Here is a 22,823-nt window from a genome sequence, read left to right as displayed (position 1 = left end):
CAACGTGAGATTTGTTGGAACACCGTGCGAGATCCAATTGTCTCGCTCCAATGATTACAAATAATTGGTATGATTGGACCAATTCCAATTCTAGGAACGTCTCAAATCATTTGTGATACTTGTTGCTTCTGATTAGAAGTCGTTTAATGTTCTTTTTCATTTCTTCATAATATATTTTCTTTACAAAAGGTAGTTCTCAACATATTCGCGTTACAGTAACATTTAATTGAGTCGGTAATTGCAAAAAGAATTGTTATAAGGACTAACTTTTGTTACCAAATAAAGTAATCAATTATTTTTCTACATAATGATCAATAATATCCAATCTGTGTTAATATCCAATTTATATTTTCGATGGAGTTAAATAGATAATAAGAGATAAAAAATTATTTGTTTCTGGGGAATTTTTTCTCCAGATTAATTATATTAATTGCTTGTTATGAATATCTAAAACACCGTTTATATTATCGAATTTAAGATAATCTGTGATATATATATATATATACTCAACATTGCAAATATCAATATTAATATCACTGGACGAGATAATCTGCAAGGTATAAAAACGATAAATCATTCTGTTATACATATACTTGCAAGTTACAATACGCGGTTAGCCAAGCGGGCCGTGGAAAATGCGGATGTGCTGAAAAGCCAGAATTACGCAACCTCATCGACGATTCCGAAGAAGTAGAAGGAAGAAACATCAGGAATTCGAACGCTAACGGAAAGACTGCATCACAATTTCTCAAGGAAACCATGCCAGCGAACCGATCGAAGATTCCTGAAGATTAAAAAGCTAAGAATTTTCACCGCTTCCGCTAAGTACGCATGCTGCTTGAGCATACCTTACATGGTGCTTCTTTTTTACAATACTATTTTATATAACAATATGTATGAAGCATTAATTCATTTCATAATGTCTGAAGTACATCTCATGTATTTTCATCTAAAAATACATGAGAATAAAATTTTCAATATTGGTAAAATTATTGTTTCAAACACTTTTCAAATTTATTTATTTAACAGCTAATAAGAAAAATATTATGTAAATTGTATTTTAATTCAATTATCGAGATAAAATATATCATTTGAAATAAAGCTCATATTCTAGATTGCTTTCAGTCAGACGCGACGTCTTCCACAATCGTTATGAATTTTTTATTTCTGCAGAATCATAAATGTTGTATGTAAGATAAACTGAATAATATATAAATCGATATAAAGATACAAAACTTATATACATGGTAGAGCAATAACTTTGTCCACCTGAAATATTTTCTAATCTATGAGGTGTAGAGAAAAATTTATATAACCAAAATTACACGATGTAAAGGAGGATATCATATGGTGATAATAATTTTTGTCTTCTTTACGTTATGTGTTTTCTTTACACCAATTGTTCATCATATTATTCTGTTCATAAAAAGTATTAAGGTACGATTATAAAAAAATTAATAGTTTACGAGTTATTTAACATTTTATGTCAATATATGCTAGAATAAGATATAAAATATCTCGTAAACTATTGATCTTTCGATACCATGATCTTAATACTTTTTTATGCAGAATAATTAAAGGAATCATATTGTGTAAAAAAAATAATATAATTCCATTTAAAAAAACGAAGTTGACCTTGAAACGAAGCGCCTCCACCTGGACAAAAATTATTACCATATGATAGCCCCCTTTACATCGTGTAATTTTGGTTACATAAATTTTTCTCTACACCTTATAGATTAAAAGATATTTCAGGTGGACAAAGTTATTGCCCCACCCTGTATATTCATTCAGTAAACTTAGATATATACATATTTGTTATAATAATAACTGTTAAAAATTTTTATTATTAAGTAATAATAAAAAAATAAAAAATTATCGTGCTTAATAAAAAAATTATGCGCTCGTAAAAAAACATGCGAGATAGCGTACGATATAAAAAAGAGTGAAGTAAAAAACAAACTTTCTGCTATCCTATGTGACTACAATCGATAAAATCGAACGATAGCTACCAGAGCTACATGTCAAATGGCACGCGATTAATGTAATACGATTCATGTAATGCGATCGAGTTCCGCTATACGTATTTACATACGCTCACGATAATGCCCCTCGTGACAAGATTCAATTATGAGTATTTGTACGAATAAACTGTACACTTCTTGATATATGCTTCTTGTTTTCATGTATACATAGATGTATGTAACGTACGAAAGATATCACAAAATTATTTTCAACTAAGAAATTTGATTAATTCGAATCTGCATTATCTTTTCATAATTTTAAAAGTCTTGGAACAATAGGTATAAATTAAATTTCAAATAACAGAGAACAAAACTTCTTTCCTTTAATTATACTAATTAAATGGAAATCAATTTTTTATAATTTAATTTGAATTAATTATCATAAATTAAGATAAAAAGTTTATCAATTAAGATTTTTTACATAACGATAAAACACATAAGCAAAGTAAATATATAACTTGTATCTAATAACTTTATTCTTTTCTCTAATTATGATCCATAAATGATTATAAAAATAAACAAAGTTAATAATAAAAGTTTAATTAACTTGTCGACTGATTTATTTCTTTTTTATTTGCTACATTTTTTAATTAAATTAAAAAAATAAATTACCTTTCAGAATCTAAATTTTACAGCAAATACAAGTTCTGATGACATAGATACAAAACAAAAGTTCTATGCAATTCATACTTGCTTAATCTTCAGGAATTTGGTGGGGAAATAGCTTTAGAGTGTGAATCGAAGCATTTCGGGAACGAATTGACGCGACTGCAATCGTCATTATCGTTACCTTAAACGTCCTTTCCTATTCCGTATATTAACGAACGGAAGAGATAATGTCTCGCAGAATGTGGCATGTAAGACTTTATGGTAATAAGATGTGCTTGTGCGCAAACGGTGTTCCTATTGAAAATTGTGTGCTTACGCTTACGCAACTGATTGTGAGCTATACGTGAACAACGCGACGCGAATATGTACCTACTTGTTACAACCTGATATAACCATTATATATTTTCCGAATTACGTTACGATAACTCAATAAATTGTGTTACATCCCAAGTCAAATAAATCTGAATTTAATTGCAGCTTTATCTTGAATTATTGATAAATTCTGCCAAACAACTCGACAGTACAATCTTCGAATTGATGATAATTGTTATCTCAATATATATAATTATTATTATCTCAGTACAGGTAAAATATATAAAAAAGGACATGCACATATATACGTTAGATGTACATAGATTCAATGTTCTTTTTTATATATTTTATACTATCTTTATATTATCTATCTTTATATTATAATAATTGGAATAAATTTTTAAAATTAATTTTGCATATATATATAATATATGTGTTTTACACACACACACACACACACACACACAATATATGTGTAAAACTTAAGATATAAATATTATGTTAAAGTTTATTTAAAAATAATTCAAGAATATGAGATATTAATTTTCTTTCGTCTATCTTCTGAAATTTTTGCATTACCAACAGCCTTCTATTTTCAATTATTGATTATTTCTATATTTAAAAAAGAATTAATAGAAACCATAATTAAAAATATTGGAGATAAAGTAATAACGCTCTTGTTTTTCATATTATATGTTTTATCTGTAACTTTTCTTCTATTTTCTACGAAGATAGTGGACTTAATTAATTTGATTATGGAATTGTTTCGAGTTATTTTACAAAATTCAGCAATCAATCTAAACAAAATACTAATTAAACTCTGACTTATCTAATTTGAATAATATGTATACTTATGTAATTAGTAATTGCATATATGTACGATATTATTAATAATTAATTAAAGAGAGTCAGTTAGGCTTATAATTCAGCAGTTATAATAACTGCTGATATTCTTTTTTAAATGATATTAAAGGATCTATTTACTTTTAAAGTAAAACAGTACAGAATTTAAACACTTCGTTTATATAAAAATTATACAATTATAATGTTATGCAATATATTAAGACAATTTTTTCATATGAAACTTCAAATCTCTTTAAATATTTTTTGAATTTTCTTCAAATTTTAGATCTTAGAAATATATTTTAAAATATTTCAATAAATCGATGCAATTACAAACATTTCAGAATTAAACAGAGACTGTTTGTCGTAGTTAAAAAGATGAGGAACAAAAAAGAAAACAAAAAATTGAAAAACATACTTTTTTTTCAGGTAGTATGAATATGAGAAAAAAAATGTATGTATTTAACTAATTGCTAATTAAGTTAATTAAGCTAATTAGCTAAGTATGAAAAATCCAAATGCAAAATTAACAGATTTTTTTCAAAACTATATTTTGTATGGAGAATAAAAAAACATCTTTATTTTTTTATTTCAAATAATTATTCAAAACGTAATTACGAGCACCATCACAAAAGATTTGTCGCGTTCCGGACATTACTTATATCATTATATCTTGAATATAGCCTATACTAAATAAAGAATTCTGAAATATTGTTCAAACTTAACACAGCAAATGAGAAATGTTAGCAACGCAGAACTTATTTTTTTAAAAGAAGAAGTGCCTATTGTTTATTGCTTAGATGAGAATAGCCCTCTTAAATATCTATTATCTGCTTGTATACATTTTATTATATATACATAGAGAAATAAATTAATTGTAACCAATTAACTGCTCGTAGAAAGTTCAATTTTATATTCATTTTATTTCGCATTCAGAATAAAGTTCTTATTAGATTAGACTTACATTACAATAATTGTATTACGTTTGCGATACATATATACGAGTACATTATAAGCATGTGCATGATGATGTAAGAGAACGGAAGCAATCGCGAGATAGTAAGCGCAGGCAGTAAAAATCTCGGCTCACTAGAGGAAGGCTCCGCTCCTTATCGCAATATTGCATGTCGAGCACTAAATTATATAATGTCGCCGTTGGTAAACAGTGATTATCACTACATTCTGATGGAATGGTCAAAATTTTGTTGTATATAAAGTTCTAAGTTTTCTCGCGCGAAAAATGAAGATATTCTTAAAATTTTATTTAGAAATTTATTCAGCAAAGAGGAAATTTTATTTGTAATAAGCGTAATTTATATGAACGCTTATTGCGAAATCATATTTCTCTTACTGAAACGAATGAATTTAAAAAATGCAATAAAAATGTAGCCATGGTACTTGTAGTACCTTGCATTTTAAATTTGAGAAATACAAATAATTTGCGAATGCAAAATAGAATGAAAACGCAAATTATTACTCACTGCCATCCTGAGATGCGATTTAGTGGAAAACCTATTTCTACGGTAATGCTGAAATATCATATAACGTTAAATTAATTATATATTCAACTTTACATACAATAAAGTTGTCATTTACATCAAATTATGAAACGAACAAATTTTCGTTTCAAAACTTGTTTATGTTATATATTACCTGTATATTTTTACATTATAAAAAAGAGATTTGTAATTAATATACATTCCTATCAATATAAAAATATCTTTTACGCGGCAATAATAATAATTCTAAACTTATTAAATTGACATATGTATAATTAACATTATTAACGGTTGGTAAATGATTATATTTTTTTACAACCTTATTCTACAATCTTATAATTTAAGAATACATCAACTTTATAAACACATCGTTTTATGAGAAAAGTCAAATCGATAAAGTATTATACACGGATTGAGAAATATTTGTGCGTTTATTAAAATGCAAATGTATGTTGTTTGATTTTATCGCTTCTTTTATCAATTAATATATCTTTCATTCGGGCAGATTTCCACTAGATATTGTCGATTTCAGAATCGTCACACTCTACCATGGGCATTAATTAAGTAAAACGCATGATGTTATGAATTCTTATTATAATTACGTACCAATCTCAAGTTCTTTGATAGGACATTATTTTAAATTAATATTGTTTATTAAATCACCTGTTTCGATCAAAAAGAGACTTCAAATCAAATTTTAATTGTAAGCACGTGATGATTTTATTCCTTCCTTCTGATGATCTTTTTATCTTTTTTTACATTCAGTTGTAGCGTGGACTATTCTAGCACAAACTGTTCTACGTAACACGCGTGAATAGGATGTCTCATAATCTGATATATCGCATATATCACGACCAACAGTGTGTGGCATTATTACGAATCAATCATCACATACGACACGAAGTCGTAGGTACTACGCGACCTGGCGAATGTCGTGATCGTTTGCGCAAATGTATTTAACGATACTTATAGATCTGGCAATAAATATTTGTATGTGTGTAGAATCTATTATTTCAATGATATTTATTTTATCCAGAGATTTCTCACAAATTACTCACTCGCGTCCCGAAATATTTTTTTCTATTCGACGGCAATTTAAACATGACCTAAATAGCAGGATGTGTGTATTTGTGTGTGTGACGTCAAAAGATATGTGACGTTTATTTTAGTTTACTATTAAACGTCATAATTATGTCATCTCTTAATATCATTATGCTACTTGGATTTATAATTTATAAAGCTTTAAATTTTTAGCTTTTGAGTGCCAAAAGACGTTGCATAATAATTATCTACAGTCATTTGAAAATTTATAAATAAGAATATATAATAAATGCATAACGTAAATAAGAAATGTATGCAGAATATTTCAGAGCAGAATGTAATATTTTAAAATATAGTATACTTTGAAGATTAGGGTCGGAAATTCTAAAATAAAACATTACATAAAATATTAGATACGTGTAAATTATTTAATTTTTTTAAGTAGTATTTAATCTTTTTTTAGTAATTTATTAATTGTTCTGTTAAAAAAATTAAATTTAATGTTTATTATAATTTTTATTTCTTTATACTTAAAAAATATATTGTGTAACAAACTTTTTCCGTTTTGAAAAATAAGGTGTTTGGGGAACTCGCTGTATCTAGCTATATTCAGCATTGTTACATCACTCCATTTTTATCGTTTATTGGACATAAAACATGAATGGTGCAATAAAACTGGCAACGTTCACCTATATTTTCTTATTAAGTAATAAAACATAAAAAAATCGATTATTCAAACACCTTGTCTTTCTCTTCCGTGATTATTTCAAATAATTTCGAGAAACACGATCATATCAAGTCACGCGTAGTAATAGATTTTATTATATTATTTAATTATCAACTAATTAGAATATTTTTATTTAGGACGTTAATTATTTATACCAGTCGGAATTATTAGACAAGTTAGAATAATTCGAATATTAATTGTAATTATTGAACAATCAGACTCCGAGAATCTGCCAGACGTTCTTATTAGCACAAATCTGCCAGACGTTCTTATTAGCACAAATCGTCTGTGATCAGGATGTGCTCGTACCTAGGAAACCTAGACGAGCGGGAAACGCTATTTAGACGAGAGGTTCGGCGCGGGTGGAACGCTTTGGGCAGGAAGAACGCGTGGCGATTTGGTGCGGTGTTGGGGTAATGCGGTACGGCGGTGCATAACGTAAAAGTAAATTCGCGGCTGTCGGAACGAAACAGTTCGTGGCCGCAGGTGAGCGAGCGAACGACCCGGCTGCTCGCTCGAAAGAGTCGATGATTCGTGCGACGCGCGGACGTGGATACACATCCGTCCCGTACTCCTGATCCGTCCGACCGCAGACTTGTTTCGGCGTAGTGGATTTGCAATCTTGTAAGAGAGAGCATTTTGGCGGTAGGTCGAGAAGAAGCGGAAGGCACCGGTCTCGCAACGGACGCACGAGCGGTGAACGCGCGTTTCGTCGTGCGACGATGTGCTGCGCCGAACTTCGCGCTCCCACCGAGTCGATGATGAACCCAGAACGTCGAGGGATCGAGCCTGGTCGCCGCGTGTGATACCACGAAAGCAACTCACAGGGGTGAGTACTAATCGTGACCGGATACAAAGGGATGATGAACGTGATACATAAAATGAATTTAAAATCGCTGATATTCTACGTGCGACAAAAAGACGAGCGTCGATCGTGACGTTTTAGCAGTGCGGATGAATTTGAAACAAATACGTGAATAATAAGAATAATTTTCTGAAAACAATACAATAATTATTAAAGGTATATAAGAGTCAACAATAATTATAATTTAACAATAATTTTCTGTTTAATGTGACTCTGGTGAAAATAAAACCGAAGCGCAAGTTGAATAAGAGGAGAGTAACAGAAATGTAAACGAAGCTTAGGCGAAAATTGAAACAACGAAATATAAAAGGGACATTTACGCTTCTTTTATGTTTCGTTGTCTCAATTTCACCTCCTAGAAGCCTCATATACGCTTCTATATTACTCTTCCCTTATGTTCGACTTACGTCCGATTTTTATTTTCGCTACCCAGATAACGTCTTTATGACATGCATGTTATCTGAGTATAATAGGGGAACACGGGTATTTAAACGATTCGTTAAATAACTTTTTACGTATATCAGAGGCATTGATGAGCTCATTGAACATTAATTATTTATAACGAAAACGTTCAGAAAGTTGGATGACACACTTTGCGGTGTCCCTTCCCTCGCGAAGAAAAAGAGAGAGAGAGAGAGAGAGAGATCGTTCGTATATGTTTTGCGCATCATTATGCTTATGCAGGACAAACTTGTGCAGGAGAGGATCAATCGCTAAAATCGCTAGAGAAAGCATCATTCGCCTTTTATATAGGATTATAGGCTTTCTAATAAACTTTCGCATGCATTTGCTCACATGCCGCGACTACGGAGTGAAATGAGAAATTCGCAATGTTTCACGTGCGAAGGGATGAATAGGCTTCGTAAATAATAGGGAATTCGATTGGATGACACTCAGTATACATTGGTGCACATTAAAGCCATCGTACTCAAATTGACATAAAAATATGTGTGTGTGTTTAATATAAACATAAAAATGCATTAAACCATGAAATCTTCAATATATTTTATTGTGCTGTTTATGCTCATATTTTCCTAAATTATCTGAAATAAAAAACTAGAAAACGAATTTTATTGACTGTTATATATGATAAATTTCTATATACGTTTCTACACTCTTCTGTGAAAGGAATTTGAAACCATTATATTTAACTTTACATTAATTCAAACAGATTACTGAAAATATATGTGGAAACGAAGTCTATTGTGTTTAATTATTATTGTACTTGATACTTCACACATTCATTTTTCTCGAGAGATAAAATCAAAATCGCAGAATTCTCCTTTGGGAGTTTCGTAAACGTCGTTATTAGTCGACTCCGTTTGCGAGCGGGAACCTTGACCAAAGCGATATTTTTTCAGTTACGGTGCCTGACGATATCAAAGGTATAAAAACCGTTGATAGACCTCCGATACTTCCTCGTGCTGCAATCGCGCTCAGAAAATTTGTGATACTAATCCCTGTTATAGTCACATTTTTCAATGCATCTCTCTTCAAAGTATTTCAAATAACGCATGAAAATTCAACAGACATTTATGAGACGTTTAAAGAATGTCTTCAAAAATTTAAGACATTTAAAAAGCCTCTCTCAAAGATGTTTTAGATTTTTGAAGTTTTTAAAGTACATTCAGAAAATGTCCTGAATTTTTTAGACCTTTTTGAAAATTTAAGATATTTAAAAGTAATCTGAAATTTTTTCGATACATGTATATACATACACAGGATGCCTATCTTACTTCTACTTTCTTATGACGAAATATTTGATAAATGTGGATTCATAATCTTTTCTTGAAAATGAGAACATCGTTTACAGAAATTTTTGAATATTCTACGTCATATATTTTTATGATTAATTCCACAAATTAAATTTTGTAATATAAACTTTATTTGACGCTCTGAAGTTGGAAAGTCCTTCTTTTTCATTTATGCTTATAATTTAAGAATTATTGATGCTTGACAGTTTTGCTAAAAAATCACACATCTCTACACATATTTATATACATTTTTATCTTCTCAATTGTTTACATGACAACATGATTGTCGTTATTAGGAAATAATTGACTAACGGTTCTGAAAAATCGATTTGCGATCTCTGTCTTCGGAAATCGACAAAGCAAATAATCTCTTCTTATGAAGTTTCTAATAAATATAATATTTTAATATATATAATATTTTATAACATTTTAAATTGCTGTTAATCATGTCAAAAAATTACGTTATCTTGAATGAGGCATTATTGCTCGTTTTATAGTTAGTTAGTCACTAACAATGGTAATTTTTTTGGGTAGCGTCGGTAAATAGCTTCGCATTCTTCGAGCTTAAACTCGAAATTACGCTCGTCTGCCTGCTACAAAGGCGCTCAAGGATTCCCAGGTGAACCACTCATTTCCTCGACTAATGCGAGGCAATGATTCATCAACGATCCATTTAAAAACACGGACGGCTATTCGCCACATTCTTTTGTCACGCGCAGGACAGTTTGAGCAATGAATTGCAATTAATCCACGCGACAAGAGCGGTCTAGTGGTAAAAACTTCACATTTTTTTCTATGATGCACCTTTTGCGTTAAAAAATTTGTTAGAAATGTTTTCAACTTGATAAAGTTGTGTTTGAAGTATAAAAAAAATGAAAGAAAAAGCGATTCAATTTTTAAATATTGTAAATTATTAACTGTTATTATAATTTACACAATAAAAATATTATTACATCATATATCTTACATCATATATTTCTTTTTTAGACTTCAAACATAACTAACCACAGAAATGGATTGATTTACATTCGGACAAACATGAAAGTTAAAAGTAACAAAATGTTATTTAACTCAAAGGATTGGGTTATCTTTGCTCCTTTGACATCTAACAGTGTACAATGCTTAGTGTATTTACCCGACGTGTTCGGAATTCTATTGTAGTACACGATCAATTGTTTGCTACTAATATTTATAACTCAACTCTATACTATTATTGCTTGATACAAGTATATAACAAGTCTCTTATTCAACTCATAAGTATTCATAAGAATGCTACATAAAGACTACAAATCATTATAAAGTAAAATAGGATGTAAGTTTAGAATTTATAATCATACATGTTCATTATTATTTATAAGAAATTTAAGATTTTGAAACTTAAGTCTATTCACAGGCACCATTCTAAAATGTACAATGACTGAAATGTACAATGGCGAGTAAAATTATGCTTTTTACAGTGTCATATCTTATTCAAATATCTTTCATGATTGATTCTACACATATTTTAATCTCCTATAGGAGATCGCAGGATAAAATCTGAACAATTTATTAAATAAGAATATGTTAGATAACAAACAAATATTATATATATTAATTTTTTATACATACATTATAGATACATATGTAATAATTTTCTCATAATGAGATAGCGGTATTGATCACGATCATTATTTCATCATTATCAACATTAAATTTTCATGTTAATAATCATGTCCATAATTCTATTAATAATATAATAAAATAGCCAGCTAAACCTAGATAATAGTAATTTGAACTTAACCCAACCACAGCCATTAATCATTATAATGGCTCTACAAAGTATATATATAAAATAATAAAATTTACACATATGGTATTAATATATTATACATTCTCTATTAATTTGCGTCGGCTCAGAAAAAATCTCATGTGTACATTAAAAAGGATTAAATTTTAATAAATATTTATTTGAATATTTCTAAGTATAAATATTTACTAAATTTAAACATATATTTATTTGAAAAAATCATTAATTTGTGATTTAACTATAATTTTTTTATTGAGTAAATATTTATTTACTATAAGTTTACGTTTGCTTATTGTTAGTACTATTGTCCGTGTATTCCGTGTTTCTTACGCAGATATACATGAGATAATCATTGTAATAATTCTGACGTCAATTAAAATCTTATCAAGTTTGTACCACGGAAATGTGAATTTTTTTTTAATCATACGTTTCATTTATCACATCTTTGCATTTGTGTTACGTATCACAATTTTAAAATAACCATAAACAAATTAGCAACAATTCTACTTGTCTTTTTTTCTTTTACAAACGATATTATACTTGATATTGCATTTACATAATATAACATTATCTAATAAGATAAGCAATATAATGAGAACGGCGTTTATCCGATTCAACGAAGGCATGGCTAATCGGAGTATTTTTTAGTACGAAATTGATTATGTAAACGTCTTGCCAGGTCTCTAAGATTCCATTTCGCGTTTCCTCGGACAGACGTGATATTCCACGCGATATATCCTAGATTCTGAAAAACATTATTGCTTTCCGTACATGAAACTGCACTGGATGATGTTATATTATACACACGTAATTCGAATAATTTCCCGACACGCATGCCTTTTGACTTGTTATTGTATGTAGTATCAAATACTATTTTCCGGTATCGTGCTCTTCCGCTTTGTAATAAGCTCGATATGAACAAGCGGCGAGTCGTGAAATTAGAAATAGTTTTGATTTATTTCGCACAACAACTTTTATTTGTATCATTCCGGATATTGTATAGACGTATCGATTACATATATTGACATTATCTATAATAAAATATCAGAATGTTATCCTAGGTTAGCTATAGCTGGCAAAATCACGTCCGTAAGCGAAATTTTGTCGTAAAATTGCATTTGGCAACGAATTTTTACACAGAATTTTGCTAAAAAATTAAAAATTGTGCTGGATACAGATCTGAAAATAATTTTGTTCAAAACTCAAATTGATCGCTAGAATATCAAAATTTTTTGCTGTATTATTATCAAAATAATGATGTTGGAAACTAAAATAATGATGAGTAATTCTGCAAAAAATATTGATTTTCTAGCAATTAATTTAAGTTTCTAAAAAAATTATTTTTAAATCTCTATTCAGCAAAATTTTAAATATTTTAGCAAAATCGTTCTTTCTATATGAGAATTCGTTGCCGAATGCAATTTTCCGACAAAATTCTACTTATGAAATGATGTGATCTTGCCAGCTGTAGCTGACAGAATAACATTCTGATATCTTATTGCAACTAATTTGAGTTTCTAACAAAATTATTTTTAGGTCTATATCCAGCAAAACTTTAGATCTTTTATTATACCAAAATATATTCTTTTAGCAAATTATTTTTTCTGTATCATAACTGTTAATCTTCATGATCGCAACTTTTATTGAAGCCTTTCTTTATAAATGATAAATCGCGTGCCACGTATAGCCGCGTGTGTTTTACAATTATTCGAAATGAACTGAGCGTGACGATAAGCTTTTATGTATAATCGCGTCATCAATACAAAACACGAATACACATTACTCAATTACAGACTATTTACAATATTTTTAAAATACACGCCGATTATTTCGTTCGATAGCTATTAGGAAACGAAAATATCAATGAAAACAGTATATTTTAAACAACTTTGTAAATTTATTCAATGTTTCTTTCACAATTTCCTCCTTGTTTTTAAGTTTTAGCATGTACCGTGTACTTTATTCATTGATTATACTTATACATCATCTATTAATCTACGTTATAGAATTCTTTAGAAAAGTTTTGTGTGCTTCGATAATTACTCTATTTGCACAAAATAGCATTCTTTTTAACGATTATTCTTAACTCGTGCCACACATATTTGTATTATTTTTAGAGCGATCAACTCTATTATTTTACGAGTTTTCGCAAAGCCATTTGCGAAATTTCGTCAGTTATCGTCGCATTCATCATTTATTATGGCTACTTTTTTGCAGTTTATTTTAAAAATCTGCGTTTAAACAATGCAACAGCTACACAAATGCCTATATTTACGTGAAAGAAAAAGAACACGATAAATTGTCAGATCGTTATTCTTCACCCTCTGCAATTACTATAGAAGCTTCATTAACAAACAATTCCCTGTATTTTCCAATTCATTGAAATTGGATATCAATTCATTTTCTAATCAGTCCATTATATTATTGAAAGAAGCGATCAAACTTTTTATTTATCACTGAAAGTATTATATATCTTAAACTAAAAAAACATTTATGTGCCGAAGCACGATAAAGCAAAGCAACATCATATATCTGTAAATATTTATATTAGAAAAAATTAGTTTTAATTAATTAGATTTATTTAATAATCAAAAATAAAATTTAATTACTTAATATAGAATTCCTTAATTACGTGAAATTAGTTGTTTACGATAATTTAATGACATGAAAAATTATTCAATTTAAAAAAATCGTAAATGAATTGCGTAAAATATTATCTTCAATTTTTCGTTAAAAGCTTCGCGTCTCGCAGTAGCGAAGAAATCCTACCGTTTAAAAATGAATCATCTGAGCGCGGAACATAAGTGAGAGGGTACTTGATGTATATAAAATTAAAAATAGATGAATTGAGATTATCGCAAAGATTATCAACGAACACGAGAGATCTAAGGCTAAGGCGATAGGTGAAAAATTAACGGGATCATTACACGTAATATAAATCAATCCGTTCATTTTTCCTTCAAGGTCGCTGTGCAAACGAGCTTCTGACAGGATGAAGTCTACCTGAGGAGGAGACTTTACATCGGTCTGCGCGTTTATATATCGGTTCACACGTTCCATCCGAATTGCGCACTTTGTCTGTCACGTCGATCTCTCATCGAAGATTACATTATGTCCAAGTACAACATCAACGAGGAATACGACATGGAGAACCGTAGAGAGGTCACGCTGACCGGTTTCAGCAGTAACGCGATCGACGATGTTCTTCGTAGTAACAACAACGAGCCCAATACGTTGAACGGCAATCCAAGCAGCGCTCATGCCATCACCAAAGACGCGAAGATTGTTAATCTCGAAGGTGAGCCGCTATTATTTTGTATTATTGCATCTTATTAATTAGGATGTATATCTTTCTGGTACATTCTGAAAGAATTTTATATCTTGTAAGAATATTTAAAAAATAAAATTCCATGTTGAAATGTTAAATTGAAAGATGAGACGATCGGTCTCTTCGTATTTTTGCTCAGAGTAGACGAGAGACATGGTGTAGTAATATTCTATGCTCACTTTTATTTATAATTATAAACTGAGGAACATATGAACTCATCAATGCACGAATATACGTCGGTGCAGTGTGTTCAATGTATACAATAGTCACAATAGTGGACGAGAAAATAATTGGCGTGTGATTCAATGCGCGATATCAATCACGTCGCGCGCGCGACGGAGATGCAGGACGGCGCGGAAACATCGAACAAAAATTTGCAAAAATATGTGCACCGTATACCGACCTTCACTTTCACGGTTGAACAGTCGTTTTTTTAAATAGCGTTTTATAATATTCGCAATCGCGCGAAAAATTGTTTCAAGGCACGTTGCCTTCGTTCGCATCGCGCATGTGCATTTATGCACGCATATAGCGTTATGATTCTCTCGTTGCAAATTATTCTTTTTTCTCAAATAGAAACATCTCTCAACATTTTCATTTTTATGACAATTACGAAATTATAGTATAGTACAGATTATTATAAATTACTTACAATAAACTCTATAAACTACTACAAATTTTTCTTACTGCACAAAAGCCGAATGCATTTAATGCCAATTGCAGTTTGACAAATACAATTGCAATTGAGAAATACTTAGATCTAATTAATTTATAATAAGAGATTACTCCCTTAAGAAAAAGACATATACATGGATAGTTTTGCTAAAGTATTTAAAAATTTATAGCTATAGATCTGAGAATAATTTTCTTGGATCATTAAAATAATTATTTAAGTCCGGTATTCATAGTTGGATTTTATATTTCAAACCGTCTTAAGTACAGTTTTAAGGTGCCATAAGCCAATAAAGAGCAGTATTAGTATCTTTACGTTACTTAAGACTTGAAATAAGAACTAACTCTGAATACCGATCTAAAATGTTTAAGCATAATAATACTGTTGCAAAAAGTTCTGACATTCTAACAACCAACTTGAGTGTTCTATATAATTATTTTGTTGTTCTAACATTGGAAAAAGAGTCTAGTTGTATTAATTGAAATTTCGTTTGAAAATGGACAAATCAGAATTTTCTGGTTGAATCTAAAATGATTTTAGTTGATGTAAAGAATTCTGATTGTGATATGATCAGAATCTTTTGGTTCGTTCATTTTTAATTAGAAATTTTTCTCATTAAATAAAAATATTTTTAAATTTGTTTCTAGTTAAATTTTTCAATACTTCAGCAAAACCGTCCTTTCGATGTACGCAAGAGAATAGAACACTGCATGTATAGGAATTTACCCAAGTATTTACACTCCTTGCATGTTATCGCTCATAATTTCAGTGTCAGCACACAATGATTAATGCGCAAAAAGACAAATATTTCAAAACATAACCATTTTACAAGAAGTAACGTTCGTTTTGTAGTAATATCTGCAAATGTAATAATTGGCATTGTTACATCAACTGCTTTCAAAGCTTAAGTATTTCGATCAACGCACAAAAACATTTTGCTTTTACGACATCTCAACTGCGAACATATCGTGCTCTAAATAAACTATTATCTTCTATTCTCTCTCGCACAGGTCGCTATCGACGCTAGTATTTACCTCACAAGAGTCACAAGTACCTCGTCCATGTGATCGTTCGAGATAATATTCAAACCACAAAAAATCCACTGATACCGATATTACCCGCGAGCAGTCGAAGGTGTAAAATGCAAAACAGCTCGTCTGTCCACTTTCTGATAGTCTCATAATAACAGAAAAGATAATAATAATAGACTTTAATTAAATTTGAATACACAAAAATCGAATATGCTACAAAATTTAATTCTGCCATCGTTACGCTTCGGTTAATGTTAATAAGCAGAATCTATATGTAGATAATGAAATGCAGCCTCATCGAATATACAACGAGCTGCAATTGAATTGCGCATGGACGCAATCTGTCGTCCGATTCTAATTTTGATTAAAAAGCATTAATTAATTATTATAATGATATAATGTACTGCTGCGCGGATACTCTTTGTAGATTCGCCCTGTCCCGCTGTTCCCACACTCCATTAGATTTTACCGTTGAAATAGCATTTACATTTTGCGCGATATTTTCTGTTAATTGAAAATCAAATGTGCTGATGAACTGCTACACTTGTGTAAATTCTGAAGTATCGGCTATGATGCATAATCGATTGTAAGATTTAATTTATTCTCAGAGAAATATAAGAAATGTGGAAATTGGTATCTTTCGTTCAGATACAATATAGCAGTAGATGTCATAAACTTGGTATCCTTGAACCTTGTGTGCGTTATGATTTTTCAAGATACAATCTGAATAAAATATGGTTTGTTTTATATTTTGATCGTATTAATTATGTTTACTTTGTCTAATTTTTGTTTCTCATTATATATATTTTTTTATATTGAGAAAAATATTTGAAATGTGAAAAAATATTTATATAATGACTTTAACAAAAGTTTAAAATTTTTGTAAGTCGTAATTTGTTTAATGGCTTTAGTAAGTTTTATTTTTTTAAATAGAATGAGAGCTATCTATTTTATTATAGTTTTGTAAAATATTTCATAACAAAAACATTAAAAAATATATATATATGTATCGCTTAATCACTTAATTTTACTTATAAACTTCTGCAAAAAAATTTTGACTTCTTTGTGCGCGATAAATCTTTATAAATATTTCTTTACTATTAATATACACGTTCTTTAGATCGTTTTGTATATATTATATTATCATAATTTTTATTAGAAACAAATATTTATATAAGTGGCTAAATTTGTTTGATCCTTTATATGAATTATTACATCAACGAGATTGACTTCTTTACTTTTAGTACCACAAAATTCTAACACGAGTGCTCTATGCACTTCCGGAAGAAGGTGGCTCTATCGACGAGTTAGAAGGTCTTGCAGGCGAAAGCTGCTATTCAAGAGAATACCCATCCTAACGTGGTTGCCAAATTACCAGAAGGAATATGTAGTGAGCGATCTAGTAGCTGGTATCACCGTAGGTCTCACCGTCATACCACAAGCCATAGCGTACGCTAACGTCGCGGGATTACCGTTACAGGTAAATACAAAATAATATTAAATAAAAAATATTAAGTGAAATATTTTACAATTTTACAATTTAAATGTATTATTCCTGCAAAAACAATGATATTAGAAAATTAAAGCAAAAATAAAACAGTTCTATTATAAAATTTAATTCTTTCATTATATACTTCGTTTTGATATTAAAAATGTTATATTCAATAAAATATAATATAATTATTTATTGTACATAAATTTTACGTGTGTGTGTATTCTTTTATTTTAAAAAAATTTCAAAGCATGATAAGATCACGCATATATTATACTACGTATAATGAAAGTAAATTTATTAATTAAAAGTAAAAATCATTTCAAAGAACTTACCTGTGTCACTCAAGAGTAATGTTTTAATTATAATAAAAAAGTTTATTATTAGCTACAATAAAATATATGTATATATAAATACCGAAACTTATAACTAGTACGGTGTGAGACACCACACCACATGACTCTTGACATGACTCAGAGACACACGTGTCTCTTGATAAAAACTAAAACATTCACCAATTTAAATGCTTTTATCAACGTTCAGTATCATACAATACTATAAATACACTTGTACGTAACGGCGCTACACAAAATTTAGTCGTTACGATGGTCTTTTTTTATTCACTTTTTCAGAAGAATACACAATATCAATTTATAAATATCTAAAGTATACATTGACTGAATCCGATGTTTATCTATATAAAAGAAATTGACCCTGTATTAGATTTGTCATATATTGGGTGGACTATATTTTATGTTTTATCTCAAATATTTCTTTCTTCCTTTTATTTCTTATTTTAGAAAAATATTTCAAAATAGTTTCACGGTTTTATGAGAAAATATGATTCACATACGCGCGCGCGCGCGCACACACACACACATTCAACAAAATTTTTATAGCATACAATTTTTAAGAAATATTATCAATATTATTAATATTAAAAGATACTTTATTTGAACAGTATGGACTCTATTCGTCTTTCATGGCCTGTTTTGTGTACACAATTTTCGGGTCTTGGAAAGACGTGCCTGTCGGACCAACCGCAATCGCCGCGATTCTAACGAGAGAAACTTTACAAAAGGCTCATCTAGGACCTGATTTTGCTATTTTATTATGTTTCATCTCAGGCTGCGTCTCCTTATTAATGGGCATTTTGCAATTAGGTAATATTATAAGACATAAAGATTATAAAGAATAAAATTGATCTAATTTAAAATTATCGCATTTATGATTATTTTTATTTACTGGATTTTATATCGGGGCCAGTATCCGTTGGTTTCACATCGGCAGCGTCGATTATCATCGCCACCAGCCAAGTAAAAGATATTCTTGGGCTGAAAGTTACCGGTACCAAGTTTGTACAGGTCTGGCAAAGTATCTTCGAGCATATTGGTGAGACAAGGCGTTGGGATACCACTTTGGGAATTGTTTGCATAATCGTTCTTCTACTTCTCCGAGTAAGTGCAACACTACTGCATTTCATTATAATTTAGCTCTTGTTTTGATACTTAAACAATCAATTTCAGATATGGCACATATCTCAATCGATTGTTCATAGTCTACAGATTTGAAATTATAAGTTGAAATTAAGTACAGTTTAAAGTGTGATTCCGATAATTTTGTTTTTAGAATTTAAAAAAACGATTAGTTTTACAAAAAATTGAAATTGAAAGTGTTGTATTTTTCTATTTATTTCATTTTATAAAATTATATTTTTTTACAAAATGATTAGGATGGATAAATTTTTCAATCAATTAATCATAAATTAAATAATTTTTATTTTTTTAAAAGTTTATATATATGCATATGCCAAAATATGAAACGTGATAATATTCATTACTTCGAAAATTCTTATTTGTCGCATATGGGAAGAGTTGTGTATCGGAATATTTTTTTCTTTTTAAAAATATGTAATATAAGAGAGGCTAAAGAATACAAGCAGATTTTTTCGTTTGTATAGAAAGTAAAGGATTTGCCGGTGGTGCCAAAAAATACTAAAGTACCATCGCGGTTTCAACAAGTTATCACGAAGTCGTTCTGGCTAATCTCTACTGCTAGAAACATCATTATAGTGATTCTCTGCGCTGTGATGTGTTGGCTTCTCGAAAAGCACCTAGGAGAATCGCCCGTTATTTTAACGGGCCATGTAAAGCAAGGACTACCGGAATTCCGGTTGCCACCTTTTGAAGCTCAGGTCGGAAATGAGACCTATACTTTCATCGACATGATTTCCGCTCTGGGCACTGGTTGTCTAGTCGTTCCCATGCTAAGTCTGCTAGAAACCATTTCTATCGCCAAAGTATTTTGTAAGTGCTCAGTTTATTAAAAATAACAATCTTCTCAATATTACAAATTAAATTAATGTTATTTTATCAACGATAATTAACTAAACGATGATTAAAAAATCTACTTAACTAAAAAATTTATTTAAAAAATAGAAATAAAGTTAGAATTAATATATAAAACCTGGTTGAAAATATTGATCTCAAAATGTCAAGTTAACTTCGATTTTTTAAATTAATTATGAGCAACAGATAAATCATGATATTCAATAAAATAAATTTGACAATATTAAGTTCATTTAAGAATAAATACATTACGAGTAAAGTATCCCTATTTTCTGGTTTTGAATAATTTTTTATTTAAAAAAATGATGTCTAAAAATATTAAATGTGTTTTCTATCTCCAAAATAATTGAATTGATGTTTCATTCATAGCCGAGGGTAAGTCTGTAGACGCCACTCAGGAAATGTTGGCGTTGGGTGCATGCAACGTGGTATCATCGTTTGTATCATCAATGCCTGTGAGCGGCGGCCTCAGTCGAGGCGCAGTCAACCACTCGTCCGGGGTGAAGACGACGCTTGGTGGAGTCTATACTGGACTATTAGTGCTTATATCGTTGCAGTTCCTCACACCCTATTTGTACTACATACCGAAGGCTGCCCTGGCAGCCGTCATAATTGCCGCGGTCGTCTTTATGGTGGAATTTCAGGTGGTGAAGCCAATGTGGCGAAGCAAAAGTACGCTTTCTCTTGTTTAACACCAAACACTACATTAATAACAGCAGAAATAAAAGAGTCAATTAGAACTTATAAACAATTACATTAATAATTAAATAAATACATAAAATGATTTAAAAAGAGAATGTTATGAATATTCTTTCAAAGAGAATTCAAAGTAATCGAGATTACATTTATTAATTACTTGTGCTATTGTACTTTATCACATATTAAATTATTAATGAATAATTAAAATAAGATTTTTAATGAATAATTAATTAAATTATTAATGAATAATTAATTTCACCGATAAATTTTAATCGACAATTAATTAAATCAATAAAATTACTTACAACAAAATTTCTATATAATTCATTATTTGTCATAAAATCTTTTTTTCTCTATACATTAAGCAATAAAAATTAATAATTTTATTCATACTAGCATAAATATTACTTGATAAAAATTGAACAAAGTTTAATTGAAGTCACCTTAATTAACTCTTCTACTTGCATAATTTTTATTTTATATAATTTTTTTATCTTTCTTAATAAGATTATGTTATAAACTGCACCGTCATTTTCAGAAATTGATCTCATACCGGCCATAACCACGTTCCTATGTTGTCTTTTCATACGACTTGAACTGGGCATTGTAATTGGCATCGGTATAAATCTTTTGTTCCTACTTTATGCCTCGGCCAGACCGACATTACGAGTTCATAAAGCTACGGTAAGTTTATAGCTCTGTATAATTAGCAAAAAACAAATAATAAAAAGTAAAAATGTTAATTAAAAAATGGCTGACAGAAATTTAAGGTGCATCTTTTACAACACAGTTGTAATTTAAAAAATATGTATTAACATTATCTTTTTTTCACTTATACAGAGTATCAGTGGTTGTGAATATCTTGTCATAACTCCGGACCGAAGTCTGGTGTTTCCAAGTGTCGAGTATGTACGAACAGTCATCAGCAAGCAGGGATTACGAGAGGGTACCGCAGTACCCGTTGTAATAGATTCTACGCATATCCAGGCTGCCGATTTCACTGCTGCAAAGGTGAATAAATATTATAGAAATAAAATTTACTTTCTACATGAATTAAACACCGACTTTCTTTTCTTTAGGGTATCAAAAGTTTAATAGAAGATTTTACTAAACGGAGCCAACCATTAATTTTTCATAACTTGAAACCGAGCATTATTGAAATCTTTAAAGGTGTAAAACCTTCAGGGCTCACGTGCAGCTCCAGCGAGCTCGAACTCAATGATCATCTTAAAGGTAAATCGATTTTTATAATGGATCTTCTCTATGTGAATACTTTATAAACATAACATTTTTATTTTAGAATATACGAATGTTTCAACCGAGACTCTCAATCGATATTAAATATATATTGTATATACATTTTATATACATACATTTATATATATATATATATACATATACATATATAGATGAAGATGTAGAGAATTTTCTACATTTTTTTCTTACTTAGCATCAGTATTATAATGAGAATACTATAGCGTTTTCGTTAAAGGCAGTATTATTGTAAAGCAAAAATGCTATCCTCGAATTTAGCTAATTAACTATTTTGTATATATGTACGTATATATTTATGAGAACAAGCCATTATAAAATTAGCATGTATCTTGTAAATCTACGCGATATACACAATGTAATATTTTTGTACTTACGCGAAAGGCGGAAACCTATATATATTTCGATAAAAATATATCCTTTGAATTATTCTTACTCTTTTCTCCGAATTTATTTGAATTAGATAGATAGGCATACAGAGTAGTCAGTGTTATTGATAATACAATTCAGAAGTGTATGC

General features: G+C 29.8%; 1 protein-coding gene across 1 annotated transcript; it reads left to right on the top strand.

Moving 5' to 3' along the window:
- The first annotated feature begins 7,386 nt into the window (after positions 1-7,386).
- On the top strand, positions 7,387-22,372 carry LOC108727829 (sodium-independent sulfate anion transporter). Its single transcript, XM_018456095.1, has 11 exons — positions 7,387-7,884; positions 14,425-14,758; positions 17,737-17,972; positions 18,946-19,148; positions 19,222-19,441; positions 19,945-20,290; positions 20,702-21,004; positions 21,570-21,715; positions 21,872-22,042; positions 22,111-22,264; positions 22,332-22,372. The coding sequence occupies exons 2-11, from the start codon at positions 14,572-14,574 to the stop codon at positions 22,370-22,372; spliced, it is 2,007 nt and encodes a 668-aa protein (XP_018311597.1). The 5' UTR covers positions 7,387-7,884; positions 14,425-14,571.
- Positions 22,373-22,823: the final 451 nt, after the last annotated feature.

The sequence above is a fragment of the Mycetomoellerius zeteki genome, unplaced genomic scaffold, assembly GCF_001594055.1.
Source record: "Mycetomoellerius zeteki isolate Tzet28-1 unplaced genomic scaffold, Tzet1.0 scaffold55, whole genome shotgun sequence".
Lineage (NCBI taxonomy): Eukaryota > Metazoa > Arthropoda > Insecta > Hymenoptera > Formicidae > Mycetomoellerius > Mycetomoellerius zeteki.
The sequence above is the reverse complement of the archived record's forward strand: the minus strand, read 5'-3'. Positions and strand labels throughout refer to the sequence as shown.

Bases quoted from the DNA above. Each gene is read 5' to 3' on its own strand.
- LOC108727829 (XM_018456095.1), top strand. From the start codon at position 14,572: ATGTCCAAGTACAACATCAACGAGGAATACGACATGGAGAACCGTAGA. The intron at 21,716-21,871 runs GTAAGTTTATAG...TCACTTATACAG, and splicing joins TACGAGTTCATAAAGCTACG to AGTATCAGTGGTTGTGAATA. The intron at 22,265-22,331 runs GTAAATCGATTT...TTTTTATTTTAG, and splicing joins ACTCAATGATCATCTTAAAG to AATATACGAATGTTTCAACC.